We start from the raw sequence: 22083 nt of genomic DNA, 5'->3' as shown, positions 1-22083 counted from the left end.
CGCACCGCCCCGGGCACGCGGGGGGGGGGGGGGAGCTCGGCGGGGCCGGGCCGGGCGGCGGCCGCTGGCGTCACGGCGGGGCCCGGCGGTCACGTGACCGGCGCAGTCAGCTGACCGCGGCGGCGATGGACTTTCTGCTGGGGAACCCCTTCAGCTCCCCCGTCGGGCAGCGCATCGGTGAGACCCGCGCGCGCGCGCCCCCGCGCCTCCCCGCGCCCGCGCGCCCTCCCCCCCCCCCCCCAACCCCACCCCGGGTGTGCAGCCCGCTCGCCCGCGGCAGGACCCCTCTCCTCCGGGAAGCGGCCGCCCCCGCCCCCCCTCGGGGTGTCGGCCTATGAGAGGGGAGCTCCGCTCTGACTGGCAGGTGCTCTGGGCCAATAGAGAGCGCGCATCGCGAGGAGGCGCCGCCGGCGGCCAATCGCGGCGCGCAGGGGTCTCGAGGTGGCGAGGCGAAGTTTCCTCGCTTAAAGGGGACGGGGAGCGGGGGTCCGAGCCACGCCCCCCCCCCCGCGGCGCCGAGCTCCCTGATTGGCTCGGGGCCATTCCCGCCTGCACCTCGCCGGGGGTCTTCGCTGGGAGGAGGGCTGCTGATTGGCTGGGCTCCAGCCGCAACGACCTATCAGCACCTGGGCGGGAAGACCCCGTGCCCTGCCCGGGGGGACGGGGCGGCGGCCATTACAGGCCTGGGGGCTACCCGAGGAGGGGGCTTGGGAGGGCTTGGCGCGGCCATCTTGTGGCACGGCTGGTGGGCGCCGTGTGCCTACCCCCAGGGTGACCCCCAGGGGAGGCCGCCAGCCCTGAGCTTCCCACCACGGAGGTCTGAGAGAAAGAATAAGACCACAAACAGCTACACTGGTCTCAAAACAGAGATGCGGTTCTTAAAATGCTTACAATAAAGAATCTTCTCTTCCCATGTTGTATCATCTTAAATGCCTTCAGGTTGCGCTTGCAGTAATATTTTTGATGCTGCCTGTTCAATGTCTCCGTCCCATATAATGGCCGTTTGTACGTTTATGCAAATGCCCGCTCTTGCTTTCCGTCACTTGTGTAGACCTTTGTTCTGTTCCTCCATGAAGCCCCTGATTCATCGCGCTCGCATGGGTGAACAACATGCTGTAGATGGGGCGGGAAGGGAGCAGCCAGCAGCCGCTTTAGGAAACGCTTTTTTTAAGTGCTGCCTATTTCAGAGGCTCTCACTGACCAAAGCGATACCAGGGAAGGTTTGCAGTAAGAAAAAGCTCTAAACTATCTGTAATGCCTCCCCAGATGACAGTCACATGTTTCATCACACTTTCCAGCAGAAGCATTCTCCGGCCCTTTCCAGAATGACTCTCTTTGATTCCTCCAGCCAGCGTATCAGATACGTTGTTATGTTTGGGTACAGGCAAACTGAAGTCATCTTTTGGTGTTGCGGGTTACTACATGCCCTGCAGATCTTCTGATCGGTATAGTAGTCAGATTGTGAGTGGTTTCCTCGCTAGGCTTTACTTCTCTTAAGGGATTTTCAAGCAACAAACCAACAGCAAAGAAGAGGAGGAAAGTATTTCAAGAGTGTTGTCAAACAGGAGTTTAGAGTCCTCTGTATCAGAGGTGTGATAGTAGAGAAATCTTAATGATTGATGTTGATTGGGGTCATTGGAGTCCAATGGGGTGGAGGACTTCCAGCGTACGAGAAAGGAACTGAGGTGTGGAGGACTTAAAAGGGCTGGTGGCTGTAAATATGAATGTTTTCTCCTTTTGAACATTGCCTAACATGCCAGGGATACAGTTAAATGCTATCTTCTCTATTTAATTTGAGACGCGAACATGACTTACTAAAGTTGTTTAGTAGGTCTGTGGCAGCTGCATAGGGAACCTGTGAGTCTGGTCACCAAACCTACACAGTGCTGCTGCTGCAGGCTGTCTGCAGAAAGCTGATATGACATCATTGTAAATTACTTGGACAAAGTCATATGTGTCTGGTACAGCTTATAAAGTCTAAAACAGCTTTAGATCAAGGCTATGGAATAAAAAAATAAAAATAAAAAAAGACTTCTGTGGCACATTGCAGTGATGTTTTCAAATTCCTTCATTAATGAGAATGCAGTAAATCCCATGTATTTTGCTGTCAGGGAAATGGATACTCAGATAATCCCAGTAATTATGAGTCAGTTGCAGAGGAGTAAGTTTACACCTTCTTACTCCCAATCTTGAGATATAGTCATGGAATTTGCCTTTGCCTTATATTCAGACCATAACGTCTCTTCCTAAGTAAGATGAATACAGACTTATTTAATTGAAATAAAGTATTTCTGACCAATGGAGAAAGTTTCAGAGTGCTGAAGCATTGTAGTTTGGATTTTACCCTTGAAAGGGTAACCCACTTGGCCTATATCTAGGAGCTAAAAGAAAAACGGAAATTAAGTAAATGGAGCTAAATAAAGAATGGAAAATCTAACTTCAAGGAGGTGCTCTAGTAGTAACAAGGCGGAGTGAGAGAATGGAGAGGAAACCACCAGTGCTCTCTCCTCAACCCTGAAGCCTAGAATAGCTAGTAATTATAGCAGTACTGAAAGGGACAGAGAGAGATTATTTCAGTGAGTGAAGGCCGGCAAGGGAGAGAAGTGAAGGTATAATACAGAGATGGAGAGGAGATTTTGCTGTTGGGGGGTGAGCTAAGCATGAGAACCAGGGAAAGCTGAGACTGGAAAGAGGGAGCAGGTGAAAGCACATGCCTGTGCTCATGGGTGAGGGAGAGGAGCAGATAAAACACAGTCTGCCAGAAAAATCCCCACAGACATTTGGGTCCCACCTTGCGGATGTCCCTGCACCCTTCTGTGAGCAAGTTGTCTCCTCCGTCTTTGGAGAAGTACAGCAGGGCTGACTGGTGGAATCCCACCTGAGCTGGAGCTAAAGTTTCATTGTGGAAAGTGAAAGCATGAGGCTTAGCAAGGCAACTGTGCCGGATGCTGATTTGGGCCAGGATGCTGAATTGGGCCTATCCGTTGTTACAAATTGAAGGGAGGTTGGGAGAAAGGACTGTTGCATTACTTTCTGCTGTCTTGTGCAACAAAATGCAGGTGCCCTCAAACACCTATTGAAATTGGTGAGAAAGTGCCTGATGCTTTGCCAAGGAATTTAAAGCCAGCGGGATGGAGTGCTGAAGGCATCCTGGTTAAGGGCCTGACTTAGAGCAGGGCACTGGTCTCTGACGAGCTGCAGTGGAGCATGCCAGAGGATATGGCCTTAAGTTGCACCAGGGGAAGTTTAGGTTGGACATAAGGAAAAATTTCTTCATCAAACGGGTTGAGAAGTATTGGAGCAGGCTGCCAAGGGAAGTGGTTGAGTCACCATCCCTGGAGGTCTTCAAAAATCGTGTAGTTGTACACCTTAAGGACATGGTTTAATGGTGGACTTGCCAGTGCTAGGTTAAAGCATGGACCTTAGAGGACTTTTCCAACCTGAATGATTCTGCGAAGGGTTTCTGAACACTGCTTGGCTGGCTATGGATGCTTCAGACCTTTGAAGGAGAACAAAGGGAGCTGGAGCCTGCTTAGTATCGCCCCCAGTAATGGCTGGGTGGGATTGCCAGCCCGGCAGTGGGCTCTCCCTGCCACGAGGGAAGAGGCAGGAGGCTTGTAAAGGAACAATGCCACGAACTTCATCCGTGACACAAAGCAAGGTACAGCTCCGGTGTACCAGTTATGCCGAGTTCAGAATAGTTTCTTATCTCACGGCTACAGATAGCTTTTATGACTTAGTTACAGTCAGCAGGAGTGCATCAGATGCCGGGAAGAAAGAGCCATCGCTTTGCTTCGCTTTGACCCCGTACCACAGCCCTCAGTGGCTGTGGGTTGAGGTGAGCAATTAGCGAGGCAGCACGCTGGAAGCAGACGAACCCCGGTGCTGTCACACCCGGGAAGCCAGCCTGGCTGCCAAAACAACATGGCTTTGAGGCGGGCCCGTGGAGGGCCTCTTGCACTCTGCGTGGTCCACAGCCAGCTGGTGTCAGGCTTTGAAGAAGACAGCATTGATACACTGACGATAACCTCCCCGCCAGGCATACCCTGCAGCAGGTCGGGATAAGCTCGCCACATGCAGAAGCTGCCTGATAAGCCCTGCCAGGCAGTGCTGGGCAGGCAGCCATTCCCTGCTTCCAGTCCTCGCTGTTTTCAGGGACTTGTCAGCGTCCCCAGGCTCAGATTTCGTGAGGAGCAGACGGCTCGTGTGTGAATTACAGCTCATGAAACAGGGCCCGCTGTCCTGATCCTTCACATTGCTAATGAGTAGACTTTGTTTCCTTCCCTTCTGCAGGCTTTAGCAAAAGGGTGAAGTTCAGGATTTTCAGAGAAAACTCCAACATATACTAGGCTTGGGCAGTCCCTTAGTGCTTAGAAGCAAGGAGGATTTAGAGGGCATTAACTCCAGCCCTCCCAAGGCCAGATAGGCCAGGCCTTAATCTCTGCTGGTAAATTCAAGTGCTTCGTCCTTGGAAATGTCGTGTGGTCACGTTCCTGTTTTCCATATGCCCTAGTTCTGCTCTTCCGCCTCCATATTTTCTGATTGCATGTCGCATTTACGGCAGCTGCTCTCCTGCAGCTTTTCACCGACCGCTGTCAGAAGGGAGGTGACGGTCGCGGGATCACAGCACCGCTGTGGGGTGGCTGTGGGGCTGTGTGTCACCTCTGAGGAATCCCCACTTTCCCGTACGGGCCGGCCAGGTGAGGGAGCACACACGGTTTGTTTGCATTCCTTTCTGGAAAGCAAACCTGCTCCCCAGCCTTGGCAGGAGGAGCGCATTTGGAAGGAAAAAGAGGGCAGGGGAGCAGGTTGCAGAGTAGCACCGAGCACAGGGAAGTGTGTTTGCAGTCTGTTCACTCTCATATAGGGCAAAAAGGAGGATGAGAGGGGTTGGGGAGGTTTTTGAACAGTAAAGATTCGAAGGTTAAATTCTGTTTTAATTTCGTCCCTGGTTTCTTTTGTAGCTTGGAGCTTCCCAGCAGGCTCAACCGTGTTCCCAAGCTGTGTTTTTTCCTTCCACGTGCAGTGTTTTTCTTCAGGAGTGTGAAGGATGGATGTGGAATTCCTTTCGGTAGAGCAAAGACCATGCAATTGATTTGTGAGTTTCGTTGCCAGAGGCAACAAACAGTACACAGGAACTTTTGGGGAGGCTGGAGTTTAAACTGAGGTGCATCCTGAGCAGGAGGTGCCCCTCAGCATGCCAGAGGAGAGCGATAGCGAAGTGTGGCTTTGTGACCACATGCACCAAATCCATCAGAGTCCTGATCCCAGGTTTGCCCTGACAGAAAACATTTCCCCTGTGTATTGTATGGTACACCAGACAGTCACCCCTGTAGTCCATGTAGACCACCCTGAATACATTCTTCACCATATCACTCAATGTGATGCTACCTCATGTGCTTCAATGAGGAAGCTTGTATCTGCAGAGGCCAGGATTCCTCTGTGGCGTGAGTGACAGAAAGTTCATCTGAATGACCAAAGTGAGAGAAGTTCACCTGAATCAAGAGGCCTTCAGGATATTGCAGTGGTAGCCAGACCTACAGAAAGGTGGAAAACTCTCCTTGCCACTCTCCTTGCCTTGTTTGCCCTCTTCCATCTGGTTGTGGCCACAATGTAATCAACCTAATCACGGTGTAATCAGTAGGTTTTGCAGTCAACAGAAAAGGTGGCGTCTGCATTATGATAAGATTCATACAGGGCGCTTCATGCTGTGGTGTGCACTCTGTGGGAAGGACGAGTGTACAAGAGAGGCTGTGTTGCAGAGAGCTGTGAACAGCTTTCTGACTGATCCTCAAAAACATAACATCACAAAACATGATGGATGTGCTTACCTAGGCGGGAGTTAGAAATCTTTTTGCCATGTTTTGGCCCCCATCCCATTACCACTGCATGAGTGGGCACTTCGTTTCAGTCCCACAGAGGGATCTTTGGTTATTTGGGTCAGAAGCAGGAAGAGGCAGCTCTGCAGAGGAGGTTCCCTCTGAAGGGCTAGAGGACCCACAGCAGCAAGGGTCAGCTCCAGATTGTGCGGGGACAGCAGTTTTGAAAATGGAGGCATTGGGTCTCCAGAAGAGCACCTGGTAGGTGCTGAACTGGTCTGGCTTCTTTTGTTTGTCTTGTTCCACTGCTGTCAGGAATTTTATAGGATGGGAGAGCTTGGAAAGATGGCTCTTCCCCGCTGCTTGCCTTCTGCTATATCTCAGTGTTTCCCTGCGGTCTGGAGAGTGCCTGGTCCTGCCCACCCCACTGGCGAGTTCTCTTTCCCCCCAGCTGCCGGTGGTGTCCCTAAAGGCATCAGTCAGCCCATGTGGCTGGGGCCAAGAGACAGCTGATTACAGGGTGGAGGCACTGGTGTTCTCTACTAATAGCTGCTTGTTGCCCAAGTCTCTGCCTTGAATAACATCAAGGCTGACTGAGGAATTCCTAATTAAAGGGGGCACAGTCAAAGCTGAAACAATATTGCTTCGACTTCAGCCTGCAGTCCTCTTCTGCTCATATTCCCCAGAGGCCAGAAGTTCAGGGGAAAGAAGCAAATGTTAAACAAGAGAAGGTCCCATTTCGGTTGTTTATGTTTGCTTGTTTATTTTTGTAGAACCCATGTGAAAGCAAGGTGACCCATGTGAAACACCATATCAATGTGGTGATAGGCACTTTATGTATGTACGCAAAGGGACTGATTCATTTGTTTCATTAACCTGATGCAACTAAAAGCAACGCCGCTGACATTCGATCCATGGCAGTGTGAGCAGGCCAAACTCGTGGTTTCCTTTGCTGGCCGTGCAGCAGCAAAGCAAATAAGCCTCCATTTCTCCAGTTGTGGAGCTGAAGTCATGCATTTTCTGCTGAGGCCCTCCCACTTTGTGTGTACACACCAGGGATCATGCGGTGCATGTCTGTGGGTTCGTAGCATGCGTGGTGTGGGCAAAGCTGAGCAACTGCCTGTCCCAACACCAGCCAGCGATGTGCTTTGTGGTGGTGACACCTAGTGGGAAGCACTTGGTGGCTCAGACTTTGCAGCCTGATTCACCTGATTACATTTGATGGTGGAAGCCAGGGAGAAAGAGGCTGGGCTCTGGGGTGCAGTGACAGCTGAACAGCAGCCGTGAGAGTCCCAGGGTCACTCTTAGCATTGTCCTGTCTTGGTTTCTGTTTTCCAGAGAGAGCTACCGATGGATCCCTGCGGAACGAGGACTGGGCTCTCAACATGGAGATCTGCGACATCATTAACGAGACTGAAGAAGGGTAAGGGAGCTGGCAAGGGTTCTCCTCCAGCAGCAGGTCCCAGCACACTCCCTGTAACACTATATCTCTAGGCTACAGTGGTAGCATGCAGTGGTGGAGGTAATAAGCCAGGCTGCCCAGCAGTCCCTTAGATGAGACTCTGCTGGGAGATCTAGAGACACAGCAAAGCTGTCAAGAGCAGCTGTTAGAGGGCTCCCTGTAATCTTTGTGAGCACAGGGAGCCATTCAAACAGGCCTTCAGCGTCCCCAGAGAAACCTAGATCCAAGCCAGGCTGTCTCCCATCTCCCAAAGGCACATTTGCAATACTTTTACTTTGGTTTATTCCTCCTTCACATCCCCCTCTGTCCTCTGGGAATGTAGAAATCTCCAGAGCAGTGACTGTGGAGAGAGGAAAATCTCAGGCTGCTATTCAGTCCCCTGACAGTGCGAGTCCTGCTGGGGTTATGTTCTCAGCTATTTCCATATACAGTCACTAAGAAATGCGCAAAGTGGGTAGGAGAGCCCTTGTCTCCCTCTCCCTGGGGTGGGATGTTCAGAAATCTGCCAGCCGTGTTAATTCTGTACCTGGGGATTTGCCAGTGAATTCAAGAGGGACCGCTCCCTCTCACAGTGGAGATGTCAAGAACAGCATGTAGAAAAAAGAAGGTGATACATAGAGTAGAAGATGTAGGTTTCACTCATGTCCCACCCCACAGTGAAGCTGATAGAGGAGTAGCTAGCCCAATTTTCTGCTTCATAGTTGTATGTTAACAAAGTCAAATGTCTCTAGTTACAGATCTGTCACCCCTTGTTTTCCAGTCCTGCTGTCCCCATGGTGCAGATATGCCTGTCTCTGCTAACAGTTCTCAGTCCTGAGCTGTCACCACTTAGTATTTCAGTTCTGGGTTGCCGCTAACACAGCTGTACCCTCCTGGCGTGGAGGTCTCTCCCATTCTCCTGCTAATACCCATCCATTGCAGCCTTGCTGCCCCCTGATCCGATCCATTCCTGCCCTCCTCATTACCTCAGTGTTTCCATCTCACTCTTGCTCTGCAGCACTGCTGCTCTTCCAGCCCAGTCTCTTTTCCCGTGATCTGCTGGAGCATGTTAGTCCATTCATGCCCTCTCTCAGAACCACAGTGGGCTCAGACCACAGTATTTCTCCCCTCTGAGAGGGGTTAAGGAGGCCCTGCTATGCTGCTTCTCTCTTGTCTACCTGCAGTATATGCAAGATTTTGCCACTGCATCTCCCCTGCTTCTTTTTAGCTTCCTTTCCTCCAGGGAGATTTTGTTTAACAAGCTTCTCTCTAAACATAACAGGAGTTGTTTCATCTCTCTCTCTCTCTCTTCTTCCTGTTTCTAACCCATGCCAAGTTTCTTGTGTTCCTTTCTTGGCATCTCTGCTAAGGGATTTTGCTCTATCCCCAAACAGCACATTTCTATTTTTGTATTTACTCTCCCCTCTGTTTTGTCTATATACCTTGGATTGTTGCAGACAATAATGCAAAAGCCTCCAGTTTCAGCAACAGCACTCACCAGCAGGACCCCGCTCCTGTTGTAGTACCACAGGCAGAAGCCGCTTTACCAGTCATTGCTTCAGGCCACACTGAAAACGTGGTGGGGGAATGGTCACCACTGAGTATGAGATTCTAGATGCCAGTGGCTGTTTTACTTTGCCTCTTTCTCCCTAGGTGAGTCTCAACCTTCTGATGATCTTTCTCCATCTGATTTCTCCTGCAGACCCAAAGATGCCTTCCGAGCCATAAAGAAGAGAATTGTAGGGAATAAGAATTTCCATGAAGTTATGCTGGCTTTGACGGTGAGTGATCAGGTCTCTTTCTCAGCTCTGTGATATCCTGCTGTAAAGCTGAGTCCTTGACTGCAAAGACATGGGTACCCAAAGGCAACAAGGGTAACACATGCAGGCAGGGAAGGCTGTAGCTAGTGCTTCTTTGCCTTCAAAGGTCTTGGAGACATGCGTCAAAAACTGTGGCCATCGCTTCCATGTCCTTGTGGCCAGCCAGGACTTTGTGGAAAGCGTCCTGGTGAGAACAATCCTGCCGAAGAACAATCCACCTGCCATAGTGCACGACAAGGTGCTGACCCTCATCCAGGTGAGCCAAGAAGAGCGAGCATCTGCACCAGTTCAGAGAGTGTTTGCCTTTAGGTGTTTGTGCACTGTCAAATGACGATGGGCTGCACTGTCTCCTTTTCCCCAGTCCTGGGCGGATGCTTTCCGCAGCTCACCGGACTTGACTGGTGTCGTGGCTGTCTATGAAGACCTTAGACGGAAAGGCCTGGAGTTCCCCATGACCGATCTGGACATGCTGTCACCCATCCACACACCACGGAGGGTATGGGAGCATTGCTGAGGAGAAGGAAGCTGGGCTGCTACTGTTCTGGAGCTATGAGGGCACTGCAGCAGCTTTAGAGCGCATTTAGAGGAAATGAGGAGGGAGAAGCTGCAGAAAAGCCTCTTTGCAAGGCTATGGTGGCTACAGCTACAGGGCAAGATATGTGGGGGAGGTAAGGCAGAGAAGCTGGAAGAGCTGTTGAAAGCAGATGGGGAGTTGACATCAATGTTTCTTTCATAATTGCACTACCCTGTCAGCTGGGAGTGTCTAACATCTTTCTGCCACTTTTCCCACCTCTGTCCACAGACTGTGTACAACTCCAACTCTCAGTCCGGACAGAACTCACCTGTGGTCAACTCCCCGCAGCAGATAGAGTCCATCCTCCAACCTGTCACCCTGCCCGCTGGGAGAGAGACATCCAGCGAGGCGCCCATCACACCCACACCAGAGCAGGTGAGTTGGACACAGATCCCGTGGTGCTGCTGACCGTGCCTCCACCTCGGGGCTGTTTCACAAATGCTCTCCTGGGACTGCTGCCCTGGTCCTTCCCCAGCCTCTGTCCTTAAGGAGTTGTTCTAAAACGTCATCCCTCCAGGGCTCACCAGAGCTCCTTTGTGGTCATAGTGATGAGCTGGGATACCACACAGAGTGGTTTTACTTTCCTAAGACAGGGCTGCCAGCAGGTGTAGGGAGGATCTTCTGGCTGCAGGGAAGAGGGGAACTGAGACACACAGGCTTTGAGCGAGCTCTTTGCAGAGCAGTGCAGTGCAGTGTAAGCTTGCTCAGTGCGTGCCTCCTTATCGTCTTTGTTTGTCTTGCCTCACTGCTGAATTTATGTAAATCAACCCTATCTAGTTATGCGGCTTGCAAAGGCCAGGGCTTTCTCAGTTGTTTCCCCATCCTGTTTTCTCCTTCCTCACCCTGACTTCATATGACAGCAGGTTCAGCACTAATCCTCCAGCTGTTGGTAGGTTGCGTCCCCTCACAGAACAGAGGCTAGAAGCTGCTCTCAAGGGGCTCATTAGTAGCCTCTGAAACCAGAGAGAAAAAGCTTCAACTGCACACTTAGCCCAGCCTCACCTTTTGAATGGAAATTCATTTTTTCCCCTCTTCTGCTGCTTCAGAAATGAAACGATTTGAGTGGCTGCCACACAGGAGCCGCTAGCTGGGGAAAGATTGAATTAACAGCATCCTGTGATGGCTGTTGAAATTCGAGGTTAGGCATAGTGGCAGAGGTCCCCGGTGAGAGCCTGGCATCTTTTACCAGCAAATGAATTTGATGGTGAGTAATGGGGCTTCCTTCTGCTGGGAGCTCCCAGGAGCCAAACTAAGCAGTGACAAATGAGTTCTCCAGTGGCCGTTCCCTCTGGCTCTGTGAACACGCACATGCTGTGTGCTGCCATTCAGAGCTACCTTATCTATCCCCCTAGCCTTTTAGGCTGAGCTGTTACGCTTCCCCTCCCTTCTGCAGATCGGGAAGCTGCGCAGCGAGCTGGAAGTGGTGAACGGGAACGTGAAGGTCATGTCGGAGATGCTGACAGAGTTGGTGCCGTCCCAGGCTGAGACTTCCGACCTGGAGCTGCTGCAAGTAAGGAACAGAAGGCAGTGCTGGTGGGCAGAGGGCTGGCACATGGAGCTCAATTTAGGAATGACTTCATACACATGACAGGCATGGGGAACAACTGAAGTGGACAGTTTAGTGTGGGACTTATCGGGGTGTGAAGGGATAAGGGAGACACAGGGGAGGTGGAGTTTAAATGGCCAAGGGAAGTTGCACTGTTGAGGTTGGAGTTGTCTCACATAAGGACCTGTAATCCCTGAGGGCCTTTATTTCTGAATGATATGTTAAACGAGAGGCATGCAATTGTTGTGAGGAGAGAGCAAACCAAAAACCGTAAAGCTCATATTCAGTTTAAATCTCATATCAGTGTCTGTTCCCTCTCTACACTTGCTGATAGGCTCCCATAGGCTCTCGGGTCTGTCTGTCCCAGTCACACTTCCAAATCTGCGAGTGCTCAGCCTTAGTTTGACCTTTGTGGTAACTTTCCCTTGCTGTGAGCAGGAGCTGAATCGTACATGCAGAGCCATGCAACAGCGTGTGTTGGAACTGATTCCTCGTGTCCTCCATGAGCAGCTCACCGAGGAGCTACTCCTCATCAATGACAACCTCAACAACGTGTTTCTACGCCATGAAAGGTACCTGTCTCCCTTCTCTGCCCTGCTCTTCCCCAAGAGTTGACTGCCCTTTGGTTGCCTTCTATTCCACCCTTTTGATCTGCCCATGAATGTAATGCTTAAGGTGTCAGCCTGTACCACCCATCTTTGAAAAAAGAGCCAATTCTTACCTCTTGCTGACTTATTCCTGCCCCTTCTAAGATACCGTATTGTTGGTGGGATGTAAACCCAAACCAGAAGAAGGAAGGAACTGCGTGGAAAGAGACGGTTTTCTAGCTGTGAGGCAGACAGGCACAGAAAGGACTTAACCAGGTGGAATTTGCATCTTCTTTTGTCCTCCATTTCACCAAACTCATCTCTTTTGCTAGAGTGAAGTCTGGAAAATTTGGTCCCTTGAGTCTGTCTGAAGGAGAGCTAGGTTTGAACAATTTTGATTGGAATTAGCTTTGGAGTATCACAAGAAGCTTCCTCAAACCACACCTTTGGAGACATGAACTCTGTGGGCTCCATTGTGGTGTCTTCTGTCTAGGGGGGAGAATTGGGCCCTGAACCATGCTCCCCCTTTCCAAGTATGTAGGAAGAGGCAAACTATGCCAGGCCTTACTGAGAAATCTGTTGGGTTGAGGGTGAACAAGCACACACTACTGTAATTCATCCTGTCACGTCCTGTCATCTTTCTTGCAGGTTTGAGCGTCTTCGGACAGGACAGCCTGTTAAGGTAACTCAGAGCTATTGCCTTCTGTACAGCTCAGTTTGCATCCTGCAGCGCCTGCTGTGTCCTGCTGAGTTGGAAAGGGATCCAGTCTGCCCCACTTGAAAGCTGTAGGCTTTGTTCTTCCTGCTCAGCTGCACCAGACCACACTGGTGTGCAGGACAGTCCAGTTCCCGGTGCTAGCCTCTCCCTCCCTGGCAGTGTGCCCCTTCCCCTCACCCAAAGAATAAGGACAGACCAGTAATAGATGTGTTTTCTGGGTGCTGAGCATTGAGGGGACCAGTTTCCAAAGGAACCTCCCTGTGTCATCACTGCCCTGTTGTCTGAGCAGCACCCAACCTACGGACATCCAGCAGAGCTGGGAGGCTGACTGCCAAGGCGCGTTCTGCCCTGGGACACTATTCCCAGCCAGTTCTCCCATCACTGCCCCCGTTCTCCCAAGATGATATCTTTTGATGGGTACAGAAGGGCTTTCCTCTCCAGTGTTAATGAACTAGAACCAGGGGGTCAAGGTATCCAAACCTAACAAACTCTTCACCATCTTCCATTTTTTCTCCAAAGGCACCAACTGAGGCACAGAACAGCTTGATTGACCTGGGACCCAGTACTCCCTCTGCAGCGAGACAACCTGAAGTCACCAACAACCTCTCCTCCCAGCTGGCTGGAATGAGTATGTTGCCATGTAGTACTCCCCTCAGTCCCTCTCCCGTGCTGCTCTGAGAATCCTTTAATACCCTTGAATCACCTTCTAAAATGAATTAGCTATGTTTATACAGTAACCTAGAGAAACAGGGTATATCATCAACTAATAAACTCATGAAGAAACCTATGTATGTGCCAAGGGACACAAGCATATGTCTCAGCATCCACACCTCAGGTTGTGCAGGAGATGGACATGACTTAAGGAGGACCTCAGCATTAGGCTGTGGCTAAGGACTGGGCTTTCCAGCAGGGAAAGGGAGAAAGATGCTCCCGCTCCTATCCCTAGCAGCAGTGCAGTTGCCTCTTGCTTTGTGGTGTCCGGGAGGAAAAAAGCTGCTGAGCTGTACAGCAAAGGCAGCCATGAGCATCTTGGGCTCAGGACCCAAGTCTTGACAGGTTGTCAAAAAGCCTGGTATGTCCTGATGGCCTTCAGGACATACCAACAGCCTACACAGTGGTGCCTGAAGCTCTCTCACTGGCTCTGAGCACATTCAGTAGAGCTTGGGTGCAGCTACAGAAAATCAGGAAGACCGTATTTACAAACAAGCCAGTGGAGATATTTCTCAAGCCAGGGTTTTTCAGGTGACACTTAAGTGATGAAAATCCACTTGTCTGTCTCAGAGGTGCTTGCCCAGAAGCACAGGTTATTCTCTTCCACAGGTTATGGAGCAATTCCCTGTGTTGTCTTAAATGGTAAGGAACATCTGGCCTTTGGAATCAGCGCAGTAAATCGATGCCGCTGTTGCCAGACTGAGCTAAAAATATCCTGCTGAGCAGGTGAAGAAGAAACTGAGTCTGTCACTTCACTCACAACACTGAACGCATGCATACGCTGTTCTGCTGCCGAGGGGCAGGATTGATGAGTGGGCCTAGAGCAGTTCAGCCTGCTCTGATGCTGGCTTTCCACTTAGTACTCCAAGCACATGGCCTGCCATTCACTGCTGCGTCCTGCCTGCTCACCCTCCTCTGTCTCCCACAGACCTGGGCTCAAGCAGCGTGAGTGCAGGGCTGCACTCCCTCAACACCTCCGGCAAGCTGGAAGAAGAGTTCGACATGTTTGCCATGACCCGGGGCAGCTCGCTGGCTGAGCAGCGCAGAGAGTGAGTGTAGCACCCCTTCTGTTCTTGCCTTCTTGTAAGTGGGGAGCGTGCAGGGGAACGGGGGCTGTGAATTCAGCTAGCAGCAGTTCCTGGGAGGCAGTCGGATGTGACAGAAATGCACTCTCCCTTCACAGTGTCCTGGGCACATGGAAAAGGAAGTGGTCTCTGTGTGTACATGTCCCTGACCGCTGCATGGGGGGCTGCGTGTGCTGGGATGCTCAGTGTCAGGAGATGAAGGTGTGGAGTGGGACTGGCTGAGTTTTCTTGTCTCTCTGTGAACTCAGGAGTTGCTCTGTGCCCTGACTGGGGAGGTGTTGAACTTGGTTATCACTGAATATCGGTGGAGCCTAACGGACAGACTATTTAACTGGAGTGCAGGAAAAACACGATCCACTGTGGCTTGCAAGACAAGGCACTGCTCTGTGCCTCAGTTTCCCTGTTGGTAAATGGGACTGATGTTTGAGACCTCCTTATGGAAAGCAGTAAGAGTTGGGTCTTGTCCCGTCTGGACTGAAGAGGTCTTTGCTCTTCTGCAAAGAGTGGATTCCTGAGTCCTTGTTCTGGGAGGAGCCAACAAGACAGGATCCTTCTGGCTCACTGGATCTGTTTCGCCTGTCAGAATCACCCGCTGTTCTCCACAGGTTACCGAGCAGTAGCGTCCACAGGCACAGGGCTCCCTCCAGCCCTCCAAGACTTGTGCTCTTTATCTCCACTCCTGGAGCGCCTTCCTCTGCAGTTGTACAGTGGCAAATTAAGACCTCATCAGGATGTCTCCTTTTATTCCCTTGTCTCGGGCTGCTTCTAGCAATCCATGGGCAGCACACAGCTTGATTTATTCCTGGTCATCATGTCCAAACACTGAGCTCCTCAAGCCGATTACCCTGCTCTGTCTCCACAAGCCTGGCTGGCCTTGCACCTCCCTCACCACACTGCTGGGCTAGGAGCACGTCAGCGTGTTGGGAAGCCGTGCTTATACACACAGACAGCTCTTTTGGGCTCAGCCTGTTTGCTGAACGTGACTCCCACCACTTGCAGCTCTGAACCACTTCACTCAGGGCTGGGAACCCCTGGGTAGAGGATTGTGTGCAGGGTGCTCCCAGCACACGGTGGAGTGTGCTGCCTCAGGGTAGAGGCATTCCAGGGCAGAAACACTGGTGCCAACAGCCTCCAGTTTGGGGCTGAAATCTGAGCTTCCGGTATGTGCTCAGTGCTGGTGGCAGAGGGAGAGCTGGGCAGGGGTGGAATCGTATCCTCCCCGGCATGGTGCAATCCTTACCACACTGAGACTTGTGATCTTTGCTGTAATGAGGCGTCTTCTATTTATTCCTCTCTGCCTTCCATCTGCCCACATTTGCACCCGTGCCAGGTAGCCTCTTCTCTCACTGGCTCAGGTTTCCCATTTCACTCACCAGCCTCTGCTGTCAGCGTCTCCCTCCCTCTGAACCGAGCCATTTCCCTGCTGCTCCCGGACAAGACGTTCTTGCAGCTGGGGTCTGTTCCTGACTCCCCGTGCTTCATGAGTATCTCTGCGAAGCAGTGCTTGAAACACCTCAAGCCTTTTCTGCCGTTCTTCCTCATCAGTGGCATGATAGCAGCGTTGTACTTCATCCTTGATGCCATCGTCCACAGCGGCCCCTTCACTGATGAGCACTTTTTCGAGAAGTTTGAGCGTCGCTGGCCCAAGCCCCTGGCCCTCAACAAGAACGGATCCACGTGATGGTCTGCTACAGCTGCAAGGAGGGGCCTGGGAGCAGCTGGAGGGGAGACCTGCAGAGAGCTTCTGGGATAGGCTTCGTTCTCCCGGCATGGATGGACTTTTTGTTCCAGCCTGCATGGATCAGATGGTGACGTGTGGCGTTAGTGTGTGTGGTAGCTGCTTAGCGGGGACACAGAAATGAATGGAATAAGGGAGATGCGGGGTGGGACATGTCTGTGTGTGGAAAGAAGTTGCTGTAACGAGGCATTTGGAGACCCTGAAGCAACACCAGGATATTCTGATCATCCAGCCTAACCTCCTACGTGGCATAGGTCTGTGAGTCTTTGCCACCATCAGTTCTTGAGTGGTCTTGGTTAAAGATGTGGTTTTGAGCTGTGCCTGTGAAGGTATATGGGTACACAGGGGCTTCCTTGCTCAAATCTTTTCTGTAGCAACTGTAACCTGCTGGTCAGTCTGTGTTAGTCACCTCTGTTCCGTAGTCAACCCCAGAGAAGATGAGTGGCATGTTCAATGCACCTAGCTCTGTAAGACTGTGTTTTAGTCTGTTGGATGGTTGTTTTCAGACGAAGCCTTGTCATCCTCTTGTTGTATGCCTGGGCTATCCTCTGGTATCCCACAGTGATGTTGCAGTGAGCAGTTTGGTTTGTTTTGTGTGGGCCACGTTCGTCTTTAGTAGGGGTTTTTTTGCATACCTTTCTAGAAGCTCTTGGTAGCAGAGTGACAAGAGATGAAATGTTATGTAGTCAGCAACCCTGAGTATATATTTAGGAGTTCCTGCTCCCCACTCTCAGGCTTTTTATCAACCTGTCTATCATCTAACTTTGTGCTTTCAGGGTAAAGTACGAAGATCCCCAAGCCTCCAAAGGACTCGCTGGTGCCCTGGACGCCCGACAGCAGAACACGGGAGCAGTAAGTGGCCACAGAGCCTTTAGTACATCCCCAGGAGTGGTTGTGTCCTCCTTGCTCAGCAGCGCAATAAATGTGCAGTCTGTTTGGAAAAAAGTCAAGCATTTAACATGACTGATGATAACTCCTCACCTCCACCAACCTGCATTCACCCCCTGGGCTCTCTACCTCATGTTTTAAACCCCGGAGGTGGGGAACTATGGAAAGTCTGGACTTGACTCAGTCGGTAACAGGATAGCCTCCTTACATCTGCAAGGAAATTTCCACTTGGAAATATATGTTCTATTCCGCTTCAGCAGGTCTCCAAGTCCGTTTGCCTCCTCTCTGCAATCAGAGACGTGGGCCACCAGTAACAGCGTGTTCTTTCCACCACCCTAAACCCACTGCCTCCCCTCTCCCCCACCCTCAGCAAGAGCAGTGTTCAGTGCAGACTCTCTCTCGACCAGGGGGAGTTTGGTGCCTCCAGTGATGGAGCCCAGCTGACTAACTGGATGGTGCGGCAAGGAATGGTGAGACTGTGGGACGCCAGCAGGGAGAAAGGAGGCTGGGGCTGCTGAACTAGAGGTGCCACTGGCACGGCACATGAGGATGCACAGCAGACATCAGGAGACTGCAAACTGACATGGCACAGCCCTGCCCTGGAGACCAGGGTTGGGAAGGAAGCAGGCGGAGTGTCAGTCTTCCCTCAAGCATACATAATTGTAGGGAAAAATCCCAGGAGCTTGGAGGCCAAAAGAGCATGTGCTGCTCTTTGAGCTAAGGGATGCCCTGTTACGGGCTGGGTGTCCCAGGAGCAAGGGCACTAACGAGGGTAATAAGGGGAAGTCTGCCGCCATTCATTCCCTCTGCAGCCTCTCCTGCCCAGCATGAGCTGCCCCATTTGGAATAAAACTTATTTTGGCTTTTATCCTGTTGGAGGACTTCTCTTGTAGCTAAAGAGTTCAAGCCTCCGAGCTGTTGAATTTTGTCTTTCGGCAGCAGGAATTCCTGCATTGCACCACCTCAGGCATGCTGAGGTTTTGACACACCCAGGTCTGAAGTTTGCTAGCCTGCCTTCCTAAACTGGACACTGCCTAGGCTGATGTCTGCTCTCGGAAGTTTCCCCACAAGCTGTCCAGCTGGCTTGAACGCACTTCTACTCCAAAGAGTTCCTCTCTGGGTAGACAAAGCCACGTTGCTTTGAAACTTCCTCAATATTACGCATCCTCTTCCATCCCTGCTCACCCCTCTGCCAGCTGTGGTAACTCTCTGAATTTACTACCTGGTTTGGGGAAGTCTGCCTGTCCTTGGTGAGAAGGGGTTGCTCTTCTTCTTGATCTGTTTTCTGAGAGCTATAGGTACCAGGAGACTATTAAAAAGTTCCTGCAGATACCCTCTGGCACTTCTGCTTGTGAAGCCTCTAGCAAGGGCTCAGCTTTGCTTAGCTTTGTTCAGGAGCTTGTGACTGGAGAAAAGGATCCGGGGTTTTGAATTGGTCTTGGCTTCCTTCAAGGATATCTCTGTCCATTAGAAAGTTGTCTCTGCTGCTTAAATTATCCAGGGATGTAAAGTCTTCTGTGCTAGCTTCTTCCCTACTGGAAGTCAAACTTAATTTAACTGCGGAGGACTTTGTCTTTGATGGATCCATTTCTATAGTTTGGTGTGATGCCAGATTCTGCTGTGCTTCATGATCTTACCAGGGAATCAGTTCTTGCCAGGTGCCTTTTCCCCTCAGTGTGGTACCAGTCCTGGCACATTCGTTATCTTCAGCACCACAGGCTTTGATATCAGACCATCACTGTTTCGTGGAAGGGAGGCGGTGTGGAGAAAAACAAGTCTCTTGTTCTCTGGCTGCCTAACACAAGCAACCAGCTTCCACCTAGTGGGTTCTTACCGGAATGGAAAGCCTCATCCTGTACTAATACCCCAAAGCCAAGTACCAAACCCCAGATGCTTTTAATGGCATGCATCCTGGAAGCTATGCGTGCCTGGGTGTGTATGGGGCAGAGGAAGCAGGTGAGCCATGGGTAGCTGGGAGAGCTTTGCAGCTGCAAGTCACCTTTGGAAGGGCCTGAACTGACAGAATGGTGGTGCAAGAGGGTTAGATTTTGAGTTGGGCTTTCCTTTTGCAGAGTGGGTTTTAAGAACATCCTCTCTTCTCTTGGCCTCATTCCTCTTTTTCCTTCTGTCCCAGGTGCCGATTCCCCCAGCCAGTTTCATGGAAGACATCGAAAAGTGGCTCTCCACTGACGTGGTAAGTGAGGGGCTCCTTTCGTGGAGGCAGCAGTCCTGTCAGAGCTGTCTGTGGGGTTGGATCTTAGGCAGTGCACAACAGCACCGGCACTGCTAATGTGTGGCACAGGCTGCTTGGAGGGAGCAGGGGAGGAAAAGTCAAGGGCACAGGGCCTGGGATACTTTATCAGTATAAAAAGCCTTCTGGGAGGCACAGCTAATGAGCTGGGGCTCAGGACCACTTAAACATGTCTGTACTGCTGAAGAGGGGAAGCACTATCTTATTTCCCTCCATGCAGACAGAGAATCACACCTGTGGAGGTACTTTTGCCTACCTCACCTCTAACCTTGCCCTTCTTCTTCCCTAGGGGGAGTCCGAGGATGCAAAAGGTGTCACCAGTGAAGGTAAGAGTCACCAGCCAACCCCCTTCTGCAGCTGGCAGCACTTTGGCTTTTCCACAAACCTCTCTCCTTGCTGACGCTCTGCTCTTGTCCCAGAGTTTGACAAGTTTCTGGAAGAGCGAGCAAAAGTTGCGGACCGACTCCCCAATTTGTCCAGCTCTTCAGCAGGCACGTCTGTCTCCCCTCCTGCCGCCAGCCATCATCGGAAGCAAGCAAAGGAAGATGACGCTATGTTTGCCTTGTGAATGCTACTGACTGGTGTGCTGTGGAGCAAGAGGCTGTGTGTGCTGTTTCGCTCGCCTCTGACCAGGGGCCAGCAGGGGAAGGACTCTGTCCCCTTCCTCCACTCTTCCTGTTTTCTCTTTGAGTTGTTTTTATTTTAAAGCTGCTTTCAGATTCCAGATAACCATTGTTGTGTTTAGGGATGTCGCACTATAGGCTTGTGAAGGGGGTTTTCAAAGCTGCTCGAGAACGTGGAAGGTGTGGGCTTTTGGTTTTGGTACGAGGTGGGCAAAGCAGAAGCAGCTCCCCATCCTCCTCTCCAGGGAGGCAGTCAGAGATCTTGCCCAGGAAACACGAGAGGCTGCAGCCATTTGCTGAAATCGTGCCTGCCTGCTTCTTTCCTAGCCCTCGCAACAGAGTGGGTCCCCGGCCTGCTGCCTGCCACTGTTAGACTGGAAAGCAGCAAGGGTATGTGACATTACAGGTGGCAGAGCAAAAACACTAATGGTAGCGGGGCCCTCTTGCTCTAGCCTCTCTTGCACAAGTGCTTGTGGTATGCAACACCTTCCCACTCACAACCCTTCCTCTTCTCCCCCATCAGTTTATCCAGAGCCCTACCCAAGCCCCCACGTTTCCATTGCATGGCAGCCAGCTGCCAAAGCCCTTGGCTGCACGCAGGGCTCAAGCTGCGAGTGGTACCCAGTCTGCGGGCCGAAGGGGCTGTCTGCCCTGGGGTGGGGTGTGCCTTCAGCAAACTCTCTGCAGTTAATTTAATTCTCCCCGTATTATCCTTTCCTCCCCTCTTTCCCTGATACGATCCCGCCTCCCTCTTGCTGCTTCCGCTGATGCCTTCCACCGTGTCCTGCTGTGGTGTGGGGAGGATCTCGGAGCCTCTGAGCAGCCAGTGCTAGCGACTCCCCGTGTGCTGGGGGCAGAGAGCTGTTCTCCCTAAAGCTGGAGGCTTTAGGCACTGTTACACCACTGAGAATGTGCCGTTGCTGGGGTAGCTTGTTCAGCCGGTGAGCGCAGAGGTGAAGCAAGACTCATCCGACACCAAAAAGCAGCTTTGCAGCAGCCGGGAGCTCCTTTGCACATGGGGAGCAAAACCCTCCCGAGCAAACCGCACACGCTGCCTAATCCTACGGGGCGGCCAGGGAGGAGGGTGCTGAGCCTGGGGCTCCTGCTCGTGGGATTTCTTGTTGAATGTGGGAGAGTTGCCTTTTTTATTGCACATTAAAGGAGCAAACTCTTGAGCCTCCACTGAAGAAATGCCTGTACTGTCTTTGCCGGCGTGGGGAGGGGAAGACCCTGGGGGGGGAGAGGAGGGGTGTGACCATGCGGCCACATTTGCTCTCTGCAGGAAGATGAGGGCAGGGTGGTGCTGGGAGGAGGCAAGGCGTGGGGGCCAAGCGAAGGCAGGTGCTATCTGCTTTAGCATGGTCTCCTGGGGAGGTGGCTCCAGCCCATCTCAAAATAGCAAGAGGGCGAGCTACCTCCTCTCCTTTCCCCCTCTGCCTCGTGATCAGACCCAAATACACCTCACAGTCCATAAATCACTTAAAGACGTGCAAGAAACAGTTGCTGTGAAAGGGCTCCCTGGTGTCCTCAGCTGTCCCTGTGCCACCTCCCAGTGTCCGACTGGGTGGGAGCTTGGAAAAACAAATCACCACTTCCAGCTCCCGCGCACTCCCACGTTGACCTCACCCGCACAGCTCTGCTTCTGGCCTTTGCCGTCGTCCTTGCAGCAAGCCCAGAGCCGAGCTCAGCTGCGCGGGGAAGATCACCTCACGATCCACAGGATCCACCTCGCTGCCCCTGGCATGCCCTGAGCCCACCCCAGGGCGAGGACCCTTCACCCTCACCCTGTTTTCTCCCTCCGGAGCGCAGGGGAATTGGCTCACTGCTATTTCTGTCGGGGAGCGGACAGGTGGGAGTGCGGCTTGGTGGCTGCCAAGCTGACTGGGTTTGACGTGATGGTGGCCAACAGGTGAAAATTCGGAGTGTCGCTTGTGGCCAGCGTGTCTCCTCTCCGCCTCCTCACCACTGAGGCAAAGACTTGTCCCGGAGGGTATCTGTGGCTTTTCTTCAACAACTGAATAACAAGAGAAAACGGGGGTGAAAGGAGGGAAATCTTTCCGTGCCCACATTAATATTTCCATACTTGTTACAGATTATACCAGTAGTACCTTAAATAATTCTGCAAGGTTCCTTTTGAGGAGAAACCCGAAGAAACACCTGTCAGGTGCAAGTACAGATCACGCATTTTGCATTGGCAAAGACTGCTTTATGCAAAACGAAAATGACAGCATCATAAAGAATTCTTTGAAATATGTTTCCCCTTTTCTAAACTCTTTCCTAGC

General features: G+C 51.7%; 1 protein-coding gene across 3 annotated transcripts; it reads left to right on the top strand.

Moving 5' to 3' along the window:
- Positions 1–38: 38 nt before the first annotated feature.
- Positions 39–20992, top strand: TOM1 (target of myb1 membrane trafficking protein). Of its 3 annotated transcripts, none has more exons than XM_035551913.1 (15): positions 39–177; positions 7158–7242; positions 8963–9041; positions 9187–9336; positions 9442–9576; positions 9883–10029; positions 11048–11164; positions 11639–11772; positions 12436–12469; positions 13025–13133; positions 14145–14265; positions 16816–16891; positions 19062–19121; positions 19468–19504; positions 19598–20992. In XM_035551913.1, exons 1-15 carry the CDS (start codon positions 126–128, stop codon positions 19744–19746), a joined length of 1485 nt encoding a protein of 494 aa, XP_035407806.1. In that variant the 5' UTR covers positions 39–125; the 3' UTR covers positions 19747–20992. The 3 variants fall into 3 exon arrangements, with proteins under 3 accessions (XP_035407806.1, XP_035407807.1, XP_050567334.1); XM_050711377.1 differs by lacking the exon at positions 39–177 and adding an exon at positions 5081–5098; XM_035551914.2 differs by lacking the exon at positions 16816–16891 and having other exon boundaries at positions 65–177.
- Positions 20993–22083: the final 1091 nt, after the last annotated feature.

Source organism: Cygnus atratus, chromosome 1 (genome assembly GCF_013377495.2).
Source record: "Cygnus atratus isolate AKBS03 ecotype Queensland, Australia chromosome 1, CAtr_DNAZoo_HiC_assembly, whole genome shotgun sequence".
In the NCBI taxonomy this organism is placed as follows: domain Eukaryota; kingdom Metazoa; phylum Chordata; class Aves; order Anseriformes; family Anatidae; genus Cygnus; species Cygnus atratus.
Note: the sequence above shows the minus strand (reverse complement) of the source record. Positions and strands in the feature narration are given on the sequence as shown.